Source organism: Dermacentor albipictus, chromosome 9, assembly GCF_038994185.2.
Source record: "Dermacentor albipictus isolate Rhodes 1998 colony chromosome 9, USDA_Dalb.pri_finalv2, whole genome shotgun sequence".
NCBI classification, from domain to species: domain Eukaryota; kingdom Metazoa; phylum Arthropoda; class Arachnida; order Ixodida; family Ixodidae; genus Dermacentor; species Dermacentor albipictus.
The window spans coordinates 44,196,353-44,209,992 of record NC_091829.1 but is presented as its reverse complement, the minus strand read 5'-3'; the positions used below and the strand labels follow the sequence as shown (position 1 = coordinate 44,209,992).

Genomic DNA, 13,640 nt, shown 5'->3' with positions numbered 1-13,640 from the left:
TTCTCTCTTTCACTCCCCATCCCCTCCCCACGTGTAGGATAGCAAACTGGACTCGGTCTGGTTAACCTCCCTGCCTTTCCTTCCTCCCTTCTCTCTGTCTTTCTATCTCTCCTTACGTCATCATCACCAGCATGTTATCTTCACTGCAAGACGAAGGCGCCTTCCAGTGATATCAAAGTACCACTGTCTTGGGCCAGCTTGCCCTAGCTTGGGCGCGCAAACTTCCTAAATTAATCTTACCTCCTAATTATCTGCCATCTTCTGCAGCGCTTCCCTTTTCTTTGCAGCCACCCTATGTCTCTAGCACACCACTGTTTATCCGCCCTACGCATTGCATGGCCTGCCCAGCTGCATTTCCACGCTCCTAATGTGAATTAACACATCGGTTACAACCCCTTTTCTCTCTCTAATCCACACCCGCTGTCGTTTTCATGCAGTACGCCTGCACGGACGCACTGACCTCCGCGCGGAATGTAGTCAACAACGCACAGAGACTGTCCACCACTAAACGAAAGGTGTATATACGCTTCACTCTAGAACAAGGTGGCTCAGTGTGCACTCACGAACGCATGTAGGTCTGGAGCCGTTCCAGGAGCGCCCGTCGCAAAATGCCGATGCTCCTCCGCGAAGTGTGTAGCCGAGGCGACACTGGAAGCGCAACATCAGGCCACGGCCACGCACGTTCTCCACCGTGCCACGAGGAAGAAGGTCTCGAGACGGCAGACGGCAACCAGGGGCTGCAAAAGAAGCACATGTGGCAGCACGAATAAGTGATACAGCGGCGCAGCTGTAATGCGACTACAAGAGACGCAGTTCTGGTTGAACAAGCACATGGTAACGCAACACAACGTACAGTCAACACCAATTTCGTCGAGGCCCTGACGAAGACAAGTCGGTTTGCTGAAACGTTGGCTTCTTGTCCGACTGCTACGATGACATCAGAGTAGCACGTCGTCATCATCATCATCAGTCTGGTTACGCCCACTGCAGGGCAAAGGCCTCTCCCATACTTCTCCGACTACCCCGGTCATGTACTAATTGTGGCCATGTTGTCCCTGCAAACTTCTTAATCTCATCCGCCCACCTAGCTTTCTGCCGCCCCCTGCTACGCTTCCCTTCCCTTGGAATCCAGTACGTAACCCTTAACGACCATCGGTTATCTTCCCTCCTCATTACGTGTCCTGCCCATGCCCATTTCTTTGTCTTGATTTCAACTAAGATATCATTAACTTGCGTTTGTTCCCTCACCCAAATTGCTCTTTTCTTATCCCTTAACGTTACACCTATCAATCTTCTTTCCACTTGTTTCCACTGCTTACTTCAACGGAGAAGGGTAACTCAATGGCGCGAATTTTTGTTAGTCATATAACAAGTTGATTTTAGTCTTATGAGTAGAAATAGTAAGCTAAAGAGAAAATGAAAGCGGACAAAAAAAAAACAATAGTTCCGCCGGCGGGAGCTCAGTATTTCGCGTGCGTCAAATACCGCACACATACATAAATACAATGGCAAGGTTCACTGCGTGTGTGTGTGTGCGTGCGTGCGCGTGTGCCTGTGCGTGCGTGCGTGCGTGCGTGCGCGCGCGTTATGGTGACGTCATTAGGCCACGTCGCCTTCTGCTTCACCCTCTCCCAAAGAAAAAAATACTTTCCACTTCAAGAATAACGATCGTAAAATCAGAGTGCCTTACATTTACTCTCCAACCCACTTTTAATATTTTATCCTTTGGCTAGGTTTAAAATATGATGCAAAATTTGCCGATTAAATCGCTAAATAATGGGACCACAACGTGCCGTTATCCTTTTTTTTTTACAAGGAGATTTTATGAGGGGAGTAAAAATGCAGAAATACAGAAAACGCACTTAGCCCGAGTCTGATTCAAGCGAGAACTGAATTAGCAGCTCCTTAAGTCTGTGTGTAGCATGCGTACTCGATTTGATTCTCTACAACCTACTCAAGAAAAATAAATGTTGCGTATGAGACAATCGTTTACAATTCGAAGCACCCTATTATCAAGCAATCATTCTTTCAAATTGCACAGCTATTTGTGCGCTAACGTGCTTCGTGTTCAAAGGACTAGACCATTTTTTTCATTCACGAGTAAGCTTTTCACTCGCCTATAATCACTGAAACACTCGTGCGCAATCGGTCCCTCTCTCTTTCTCCCTATTGATTGCCCTAATTTTTAACGCGACTGCTCTCAGAGAGTGATTTACTTGAACGAAATTTGAAATGTCGGCCACTACTGCATCGTCGGTTCCTCCAAAAACAATTGTTGAAGATTATTGGACGACAACTGAAAACGCGAGAAACGTAGCAATAAAGCGAATTTCGCAAAAATGCTCACGTGGCAAAGAAAAGGAAAAAAAACATATCGTACCCGGTATCCGCCTGAGTCCACGAATACACGCAAAGTGCCTCGAGCGGCCACTTGTGCGGCACTTTTGCGCGTATTCGCGGGCTTTTTTCACGCTCGGGAAAACATTTTCATGTAGCAAGCATTGAGGGAAAGAAAGATGTGTCGCAATTTTTTCACGTTCTACACTTTTCTTATTGATACTTTAGACCTAACGTTACTTTATAAGTTGATTAAGTAAGATTAATAATATTTGGGGTTTCACGTGCCAAAACCACTTTCTGATTATGAGGCACGCCGTAGTGGAGGACTCCGGAAATTTTGACCACCTGGGGTTCTTTAACGTGCACCTAAATCTAAGCACACGGGTGTTTTCGCATTTCGCCCCCATCGAAATGCGGCCGCCGTGGCCGGGATTCGATCCCGCGACCTCGTGCTCAGCAGCCCAACACCATAGCCACTGAGCAACCACGGCGGGTTTGATTAAGTAAGACTAATGTATTTAGGCGGAATACAAAATATGATCTGAGCATCTGCAAACGACGGCAAACAACATTAACTCGGTTCTGTCCACCTACCGTGATCTTGGTGCATGATAGGTGGGACACCCTATATATGCTTTGTCTTCCTTCCTTATGGCAAAATGCTCGATGTGTGACATATGCTGCCACATCTCAGGTGGATACCCGTTGACAGCACGGTGTCAAGTACTCCGCAGTACCCCTAACGGTACGCGTCTTTCGCGACCAGAACACGTGATCTGAGTGCAAGCGCTGCTGAGCGCGATTCCGGTTACTGAGTGAATTATATATATTTATGACGTCTGCATGAAAGTGGCGAAGTTTCCATCCCTAATAAGTGTTGTAAAGTGTTAGAAGAGTTCTTTTTTTAGTTGTAGGCATTGCCTACTGCAAAGAGAAGCAATACTGAGGCACATATCAGTCATATGGACTTCACACGCCGTTGATCAGACTCTGCGGATCGACTAGGTCACTAAAGTCTGCAGGTCTTTTTCAAGGTAAAAAAAAAAAAAACACTCAGAACACTTTGAAGCGAGGTGAACATATAGCAATATATCCATTCTCTAGGGCTAGGCTATCCGTACCACTAGAAATAATTATTAGGTGGCTAACTCCTTCTCTTTAAAAAAATCTAATACTTGCCCTGTGCATATATTAAATATGTTGCGGTTAACAACGAAGTTTTTTTCAAAAATTGTAGAAGTGAAAAAATACGGATGCGGTAGCCGCCACTGGTGCTTTGAATGCGCTCGTCCTTCTATTGTCAGAATTTGCAGAAATAAAGCGAAAGCATTATTAAAAGCTGTGCACGTCTGCGCCAACAATGATGCCAACAATGATCCAGTAAGATTTTAGCCCCAATAATATTTAAGCGGATAGGTAGAGGCAACTCAAGAGAAACCACAAATGATGTGGGTAACAGAACTCTACTAAGCACACTTTCCGGGGGGCGGGGAGCTTCGGCATCGCCAGGGGAGAATGGGGCTCTGCTCTGCCCCCCCCCCCCAACGGAATGCTTTCGAGGGGGCTCGGGATCTGGGGCCTCCCGTAGTAGGAGCCTACGGCGCTGGATATAAAACGCGTCGTCGCAAGCCGGCCTATACACCACCTACCGCACAAAAAACATTGCGGAACCTCTTCACTCTGTAAAAAAGAAAGAAAAATACCTAGCAGAATCTTACGCCGAGTTCTTCCGTCAAAAAGAAACAAGGGGACAGCCCTCAATACCTGGCAAACTGCCTACCACTCGATTAAATCCTCCGCAAGTCCAAACAGCTTATTCTGGTTGCTTCAGCGCAGACAGAACAAAACAAAAAAAGGAAAGAAAACCATTTATACGTTCAAATTTTTTTGTGGCTCTGCTGTCCCTGTCTTAGTTGTTCCCTAAGCCTTCCTCGCTTACTTACATCATGCGGAGAACCGTCATCCAGTAGCCAAGAAAAGCATTAAGGGATAGAGAGAGCTTAAAAACAAAAACAAATAAAAGCAATAATTCCTGTTTCCGGCGTTTGCCTTAGCGAGATAAAAGCAAAGGGAGGTAAAGAAGGTTTCAAGGTGCGTCAGTTCATTGTCCTTTCTATTCTTTTTGTACATCCTCTTAACTGCATGCTTGCGAGAAAAAGGGGAAATTCCAAGTCTATTAAGCGCAACGTGTACCGACATCCTAATGACAGGCTAATGATGTCTCCTCCGGGCTAAATTTATCCTCAACGACAACCTGTTTCTTTTTCTCCCTCTTTCTCTCTTACTTCGCTAGAAACTGAGCGAGGGATAAAAACAAAGAACGCAAACCAAACTCCGAAACCCGGAGAAAGACCACCTAAATAAATTGTACAAAAAAGAGCCTAAATCTAAGGACACCTTTGACGCGAACCTGCACGGCGAGAGACTGTACGGGAATCGATTAGCGAGCGATTTCTGTAGCCGTTGCTTGGAAATGGGATCAGCAAGAGAAGTGCCATCAAAGTGGATGGAGAAAGAAGCTAGGAAAGAAAATCTTTCCACGCGCCGATAATTTGATCCAATTTTTCAGCGTTGATTAATGCCTCGAGCCGAAATTCGAGGAGACAGTATAAGCGCAAATAACAGAGTTAGGAGCGCGACGAGAGAATAGAATTAGGGCAGCCAGGTAAAGAAAGAGCGCAAAAGGAAACAAAGAAATTGGTTTCGGTGCGGTATATAATGAAGCCTTGCGAGACACTCGCGTGCGTGAACTTATTATACGCTAAAAAAAAAAAAGGACGAGAGAAATTGGAACTAAGAATGACACATCGTATCTGCGAGTACTTGGAGTGTCTTCGTCCGTGACCCTTTCAGTCGTTTGGGGGCTTTCCTCGAATTTCCGTGAAGTACTGCACATCTGACTAAAATAGTAGCAGTTATCGTGTTAGGCTTCTGCAACGAAATAATAAGAAAAAAACACCCCGACACTTAAGCGATTGCCCCTTTTGTACGATAATGTCGTTTGCATCCCAAGCGCCGAAGTTGCAGCGAAGGCTTGCAGCCGTTCTTTGTTTAGCTTGGCAAACGTTAGTAGTAGCCCTCGTAACGTAAATATGGCAAACGTTAGTAGTAGCCCTCGTAACGTAAATATAACACCGTGAAATGATGATCGCTCACCAACAAGTTCACCTTCGCATTATATATACGTAAATAGTTGCGCTGGGACCTCAAATGTGAATTGTTGCGGCGTCTTCAACTCTATGAATATGAGAGACGAGGGTAGCCGAGACAAAGGGTTGCTGACGGCTAACTTGTTGAACACTTGTCCTGGGTTAGATTTTTCCTAAAGAAACAGGTGATCTGGGTCTATTTCACGTTCTTCGATATTAGACCCCGCAAAACTTCTAACAAATGGCACTACCAGAACAACAAAAAGTCTTCCACCCACGTTTACAAAAAGCTCTTAGACTAGAAGTGTCATTCAGAACAAATTACAGCCAATCTTAACACTGGACATATAACTAGCGAAGGCGGCCACCCAATGGAAAAACACTTACAAACGAAAGTGTTCGTGAATACGCCCCGGGCTCCTAAGTGCTTACTTGCCTCTTTTGTACGCTGATATCGTCTGGATCACGAGGGACGCACAGCGCTCGAAACGCTTTTTTTTTTCTAGATTGCCTTAGAAGCGTAAATGGTTCAATGAGTTTAAAGTGAGCTGCTGTCATATTTTCGAAGAAAACGAGGAATAGGGGCAAAGCTGAGGTGAAACGTTATTCCCAGTTAAACATGTTGCTCATTTCTACTGTTCTTACCTTATTCGTACAAAAGAAAGATAATGATGTTCCGGGTTCTTCGGAATCTACAGCAAAACTTGTGGGAAATGGCATAATAGTCTAACTGGCAAGCAACTGTGCTGGAATTGCTTTCTGTAGTAAGCGATACCTACTGTTCCTGCTGCCCCATTACTTTTTTTGTCATTGTTTTACTTTAGTTTTTGGAATGTGTGTTTTGTTGCTTCTTTTCTCTTTCATTTCCATTCGTCCTATATTCTACTTCCACGTTTCTGTCATCTCCTTCCTCAAAAATAGGGATGCGTTGGGCACCTTCCTTTGCCGGAGCAGAAACTTTTACGTCTTTTTCAAAACAAATAATAATAGCAAGGTATGGACGTACTATATATGTCAATAACTTCACATGCGCAGTCTATCAAGCGGCATGTATTACTGCTATTTCGTCTGCATTACTTGAATATCCTGGCACGTGTATAGCGTTCACATATGTAACATTTCGTTTCGCAAACATTTCTCGCTATTTATTTACAGTTTCGCATTATGAAACAGGAAGGATCCGACTAAGCGATCTCTACGGCGGCGATTGGTTTTGTAAGACTCTTGTTTCATAAATCATTGAGCGCTGCACTCTGGAAAAAAAAAGGAGAGTTGGGCCGTCACTGTTTCACAACTGGCCTTCCAGTAGGCGTTAGGAAGTTACGTCAAAGCCTCGTAAAAAGAAAAAAAACAGTATCCTGCATGTGCGTGTCGCACATAAATCAGTATAAGGCGCTAAGACACACTGTGGCACCACCTGCCGATGAGCTTTCAGTGAGGTCATGTGTGTCATCACGTGACAAAGATTACATAACTTTTCCCCCACCGCCTCCGTTCGTCCTTGCAGCATGCAAAAAAAAAGGGGGGGGGAGGGAGAGGTCACACGGGAAGTTTTGTTTTTCTTGGTTCTGTAGGTGGCGCTTATGTGAGATCATTCTCGGCACCGCAAATTCAGGCACTTGCCGCGGAGTCATTAGGTTGTTGGTACGCTGCCCTCTCCAACTCGTTTAGAAAAACAAAACAGACACGGAGGAAGAGGTCACACACAAGCACAAGTAAAATATGTGAAGTATCCCTGCGCACTCAAAATACATTTCAATACATGGTCTGCATTGACTCCCTCATGATCGCTAAGTTAGGGTACTAAGCACATCCAGAAGCTGCACGAACGAGAAACGTCACAGCACGACCGGCGCGTTTTGCTCCGACCAATTGATAGATAAGAGCGATAACCAGGGGGAAAATGGTCAACGTCAGAACGCAATACAATGTTCACGTGATAATATGGTACGGAGTTCATGGTGTGACGGAATGTCATCGGGTCGGGGTAGAACAAGGGTGAAATAAAACGAAGAACCGACCACAAAAGATTTAAAACGGATTTCGATGAGACACTTAGTCTCATATGTGAACAACGCACCCATGTGGGAGCCGAAACACTAACCTTCTTAGATAACGTGGTACGCGCCCTGACGTCATCGTGGCCACCGTGTTCGGGACTTCGGGTACTAGCGTCGCGGTGAGAAGCTGCGTCCGCGACATTGCGTGAAAGCTACCTATCATAGAGTTTCTCACTATAACACCTAGAGGGTAATCTGGCGCCACCGTCTATGGGAGTTTCTTAAGGAGGCGCCATGCCGTCATGGGAATGACGGTATATGTGTCTGCGAGGCTCGTGTTGGCTGATGTTGTAAGAGGCTTCGTCTAAAACGTGGATTTGGCTACACAAATAACGCGTTCTCAAAGTAAAATCTTCATAAAATGTTTCCATTCACGCATACTACATCTTTACTCACCTACAATGCGCGACCAAGCGAAGAAAAGCAAGAACAGACGACAAACTGTTTCAAATCGAGCGCGAACCTTGTCGTCTATCCTCCAACTTTAGCGGCTCGCTGATACTTTTTCCGTATTATATAATCGTACACGTAATAACAAGTTCTCATAGTTACAGATCGATAGGTGGCGCCACTCTGGTTATCTGGCTGCATATCGTGCTCCGTTTTCACCCGTCCTTGGCCCGGTCCAGGGCCTTGCCCGCCCCTGGGTCTACTCTTCATCTTTTCACGAAGACTTCCGCCACAAGTGGACACCATACGACTCCCGGTCCGACGCCAGGCTGGCCCTCCAGGCCCCTCCAAATCTACGAAGCGGCGCGGCGCCGTGCTAGCCCTAACTCGCCGCGGCTGCACCTCTGACATGCAGCGTCTCACGAAGACCCGCCACCCGACAGCCAGCAATGCCCCGCTGGCCTCCTCTTCTACCGCCGCCGGTGCCACTGAGCCTACTCTGTCAACGCTGAATGTTACCAGCGACGTGCCTAATTCTAAGCCGGCAGCCCTGCCTCAACCGGCTGCGTTCCTGCACTCCGCACACGCCACCGTGCATATTCCGGCCACGTTCAACGCTGTGAGCAACGCTGAGAGCTCTGACTCGACCGCCGCGTCGCAGTCGGCGTTCGTCGCCTCAATGCCTCCTACGACCAAGTTCCACGCTGTCAGCGACGCCAAGAGTCTCGGACCACTAAACGTGTCGCAGCCTGCAGCGTTCACCGTCGCCGCCACGGATGCCGCCGCGTCTATTCCGGCCACATTGGCGCCTGTTGTAAAGTGCTGCAATCAGACATCAGAATCGCAGCTGAACGCGCTTGTTGCAGCCGCTCCCACCGGATCCACCACTTCTGCCGTGCTGGACAGTGCAAACTCTACGCCCACCAACGTCATTCCCAATGTTTCGAGATGTGTTTCTGTCGCCCCTACCTCCTTGACCCCTGTGTATCCGGCTGACGACTCGTCGGCGGAGATGGATTTCACGTCGTCCCCAGACAACGACCATAATACGCCATCATTAGAAAGCGGCTGGAGCACCGTCAGTACCAGCCGCAAACCTGCCTCCGCCGCCCGCCCTCGCACCGAGCTCATCTCAGTTGGGATCCAACTTCCGCCCGGTACCCTCACTCCCAAGCTGCCTCTTTACGACTTGCTTGCCGCCATCGTCTCCGCCGCACATCTCTCCTCCAAAACCAGCGCAGAGATCACCCTTCAGGCCAAGCCAGCTCAGAGCCTTGTATTTCTGAAAACACACTCCCCTCTCACCGCCCAACTCCTACTTTCTCTCACGCATCTTCAGCTCCACGGTAAGCCAATCACCGTCAAAACATATGCCCGCAATCCTCCCATTTCCTGCCTCGGCGTCATTCATAACGTTGGTGGTCACTTTACTCCTACTCAGCTCATGCATGACCTTGAATCATACACGACTGATATTCTCGCTGCTCGTATGATGGGCAGCACAGAATCAGTGCTCATAACCTTCGCTGGCACCGTCATACCCCACTTCGTATATTTTAAACGCGTCGCTTTCCGATGCCGCCCTCATAAGCCTAAGCCCCCCACATGCACCCGTTGTCTTGCTCTGGGACACCGTGCTCACCAATGCCCTCAGCACGACGTTCCGGCCAAGTGCCGCCGCTGTGCTGCACCCCTACCCGCAGATCCTACCGCTCACGCGTGTGCCCAACCATGGTGCATTCATTGCCAGGTAAACACACATCCCTCTCTCGACCCCACCTGCCCCTTCCTCCTCGCTAAACAACGCGAGTGTGCCAAAGCCGCGTTTCTCCGTCGCACAGCTTTGCGCAGGGCCACGAAGCCCACCCCTTCTTCCGCCTCCTTCGCTAATCATGCATCTCCGTCAAGTCAGGCTCCATCACCTCCAGGCTCCTACGCCGCTATAGTCAAAGGGCCCTCGGTGCAAGCATCCCTTTCTTCCTCTACTATACCCTCGCCATCCCTGACTGACGAGAACCGCTCCTTCGATCTCCGGCTCACAATGCTTGAGCGTCACCAGCGCGAACAACAGCGCATCTCCCAAGATTTACAACAGCAAATCCACGCATTGACACAAACCCTAAAGACAACAACCTCCTCTCTTACATCCCAGCTTACCAAGCTAAATGAGCACCTTGCCACGCTCATCACCCCGTCCCCTAACGCCCAGGTCGCCCCATTGGCTGACCTGGTAGAAACCACCACCACTGCACACCACACTCGCTTGCTTCAGCTCGAAACTTCGATTGTCCAGATCCTCACCACCCTCCAAACCCAGTCCAAGCAATTGGAATCATTCGCTTCTATGCTGGGCTCCCTCCAGGAGTCACTGCCCCCGGCCAAAAAGAAGGAACGTGTCCCCGCAAACTCTTCTACCTCTAATCTATCGTAAACATGGCGCCTGGAGAGGACCTCGAGATTGTGCAGTGGAACTGTCGAAACCTTCGCCACAATAAGACCCCCCTCCACCAGTATCTCCTCACCCGCCCTTCCCTGCCCCATTTTCTCCTTATCCAGGAGACTCGGACGGCCCGCACCGTCCCAGGTTACCGCGCCTACCATGCCACGACGGGCACGCCGCTTGCGTCCATTTATGTACGCAGCGACGTCCTCGTCGAGCCACTTGATATCCCCTCCAGCCTCCGTAAATATTTAGTTGGTGTTGTGTATTACCGACCTTCATCGCGCATCTCACTCGCCTTTATGTCTTTCTATAATCCCCCTGCCACATCCTCTTTGTTCACTGCCTTGGGCAAGTTCCTTCATTCTATTCCCGCCACCACCCATCTCCTCCTTGGGGGCGATTTTAACGCCCCTCACACGCTCTGGGGCTACCCCCAGACCCTCAAGCCCGGCCGCCTTCTCCACTGTCTTGCCCAGGAACGCCACCTCACCCTTCTTAATACCCCTGGCTCCCCTACTCGAGCGGGCACTGTCTCACAGCGCTCCACGACACCCGACCTCTCTTTCTCTCGGGGCTCCCTTTCCTTTCACTGGCAGGTCACAGCTGAAACACTCCTCAGCGACCATTTCCTCATTCATATTACCGCTTCACTTTCCCACATCCCTCGATCGCACTCAACCACTCACACTGACTGGCACGCATTTCGCACTAATCTCCTTTCCGCCTCCTTTGAATCTTACGATGACTGGACGTCGCGCATCTCCGCTGCGCTTTCGACCAGTAGCCGTCGCGTTCGCTCACGGCATCCTATCCCAGACCCGGATCCTCACTTTCTCCGTTTATGGCGTCGGATGAAACGTCTCCAACGTTCTTTGCGCTCCCAACCCAAGAATGCCCAACTCTCCTCTCGGATTGCTGCTCTGCGGGCCGAGATAGTCGCCCATGGCACGTCCCTCGAGCATTCTCGTTGGAGTGCGCTTTGTGACGGCCTCGATTCTGCATTACACTCGCGATCCACGTGGTCCCTTTTTAAATCTTTCTTAGGTACGAAGCCTGCACTTGCTCCCACTCTAGCAAAAGCCCTCACTCAGGGGACTCCCTCCGAGGTCTTTGACAAGCTCACTTCTTTGTATCTCCCACCCCCTCTCACACCTTCCTACCCAGCCTACTCTGGCGATCCTAACCCAGACCTCGACCGCCCTTTCACTCTCCGGGAGCTCGAAGCTGCCCTGGCTGCTAATGCTTCTCGCTCGGCTCCCGGTGAGGATACCATCACATACACTACACTCCGCAACCTCCCCGACCACTCCAAGGAATTCCTCCTTCAGACTTTCAACAATGCCTGGGACAGCGGCTGCTTGCCGAGCGCTTGGACATCCTCTCTTATTTCTATGATTCCGAAGCCGGGCAAACCTCCCTCCCTTTCTAACCTTCGCCCTATCTCCTTGACGTCGTGTGTTGGCAAGACCCTTGAGCGAATGGCTTTGACTCGCCTCTCTGATCTTATTGAAGCGAAAGATTTCTTCCCCCACTCTCTTATCGGCTTTCGACGGCGCGTCTGTGCACAGGACATGTTCCTGATCCTCCAGCACACCTTTCTCTCACCCAATCCCAGCCAGATCCACGCTCTTGTGACTGTTGATGTCCGCAAGGCCTTCGATGGTGTGTGCCACGACCATATCCTGTCTCAGATTTCCTCCCTAGACTGCGGACACCGCATGTACTCTTATCTCCGCTCCTTTCTCTCTAACCGAGTGGCTCGTTTCCGAGTGGACACACATCTGTCCGATCCCCACCCGCTCACCCGTGGCACTCCTCAAGGTGCTGTTCTCTCTCCTATCCTTTTTAATCTTGCTATGACCCCTCTCGCCTCCCAACTAGCCCAGATTCCTGACCTCCACCACATCTTTTATGCCGACGACATCACCCTCTGGTGTTCGTCTGGTTCTCCCGGTCACGTACAGGACACCCTGCAACGTGGCCTCGATCTCATCAACTCCTTTCTCCCCACTGCTGGCTTGTCACCTGCTCCGGAGAAATCCGAGCTTCTCCTTCTTAACTACTCCTCATACCAGCGCTCCCACAACGCCCTAATCTCCCTACATCTTTCCGGCTCTCCCATTCCTGTTGTCCCCCAATGCAAAGTTCTTGGCTTCCCGTTACATGCAGCCAAGAATGTGCAAGCCCTACACCACGCGGTCAGGACTTGTCACTCGGTAACTCACCTCCTGCGGCGCGTGGTCACTCGGCGCTCGGGCCTCCACGAGGCTCATGCGTGCCGAGTTGCCCATGCGCTCGCCCTCAACAAGTTCCTGTACTTTGTGCCTTACGTTTCCTTCACCCACACTCAGCTTAACACCCTCGAAACCGCCCTTGTTGGCCTCTACAAGGCAGCTCTCAACCTCCCTATCACCACCTCCACTGCTAAGCTCTTTGCCACAGGCCTCTTCCACCCTCTTCGTTCTCTTCTCTCTCTCCACCGTGACTCCCAGCTTGCCCGGCTTTCTCTTACCCGTCAGGGTCAGTGGTTACTGGCCCAGGCGGGTATCTCTCCCATTCCCGTTTCCTCCTTTACCTCTCCAAAATCCACCCCGGCGCCCAATCTTCGCATTCTCCCCCTCCCGTTTAATATGTCCCCTGTCCTGCATGCCGGCCGTCGTCACGCGGCCGCGCAGCATCATTCCCCCCTCTTTACTACCCAGGGAGTAGCCTACACGGATGCCTCTTTCATAGCCCCTCGAGGTTCCTGTGGCTACGCTATCTACCATCCCCACCTCCCAGCACCTGAAACTCACACGAGTGGGCCGTACCTACACCCTCCGGATGCACTCTCTCTCGAGGTCCTTGCCATTGTACATGCCCTACAATCATTTCCCTCCCTGCCCTCGCTCCCAGAGTACACGATATACACCGACTCCCAAGCCGCCATTCGCCACATACAGAACCGCACCCTACCCCATTCACTCCAACAAGAGGTCGAACGAGCGGTCTCCGCACTGCAACCTTCCACCGTTTTCCTCCGCTGGGTCCCTGGGCATTCGGGGATTGACGGCAATGAGCTGGCCCATCAGCTCGCCCGTGATGTTTTTAACCGGGCACCGTTGATCCCCTGGTCGGGGCCCTCGCAGGATTCTGGGGGACTCTCCCTGCGCCGCACTATCAAGGAAGTTTACCTCCAGCTCCGTCTCGACAAGCGCCTCTACCCTCCCCCTCATCCATCACTCACTGTGCCGGAGGCTCGCCTTCTGCGGCACATCC

The 13,640-nt window shown here is 50.2% G+C and overlaps 1 protein-coding gene across 3 annotated transcripts in view; it reads right to left on the bottom strand.

Annotated features, from left to right (window-relative positions):
• LOC139049752 (mucin-2-like) overlaps window positions 1–13,640 on the bottom strand; it is a 167,414-nt gene that overhangs the window by 112,453 nt on the left and 41,321 nt on the right. For all 3 annotated transcript variants that reach the window (XM_070525550.1, XM_070525549.1, XM_070525551.1), the window contains exon 4: window positions 564–737. In XM_070525550.1, coding sequence (XP_070381651.1) covers window positions 564–737 — 174 coding nt within the window. The remainder of the gene's footprint in view (window positions 1–563; window positions 738–13,640) is intronic.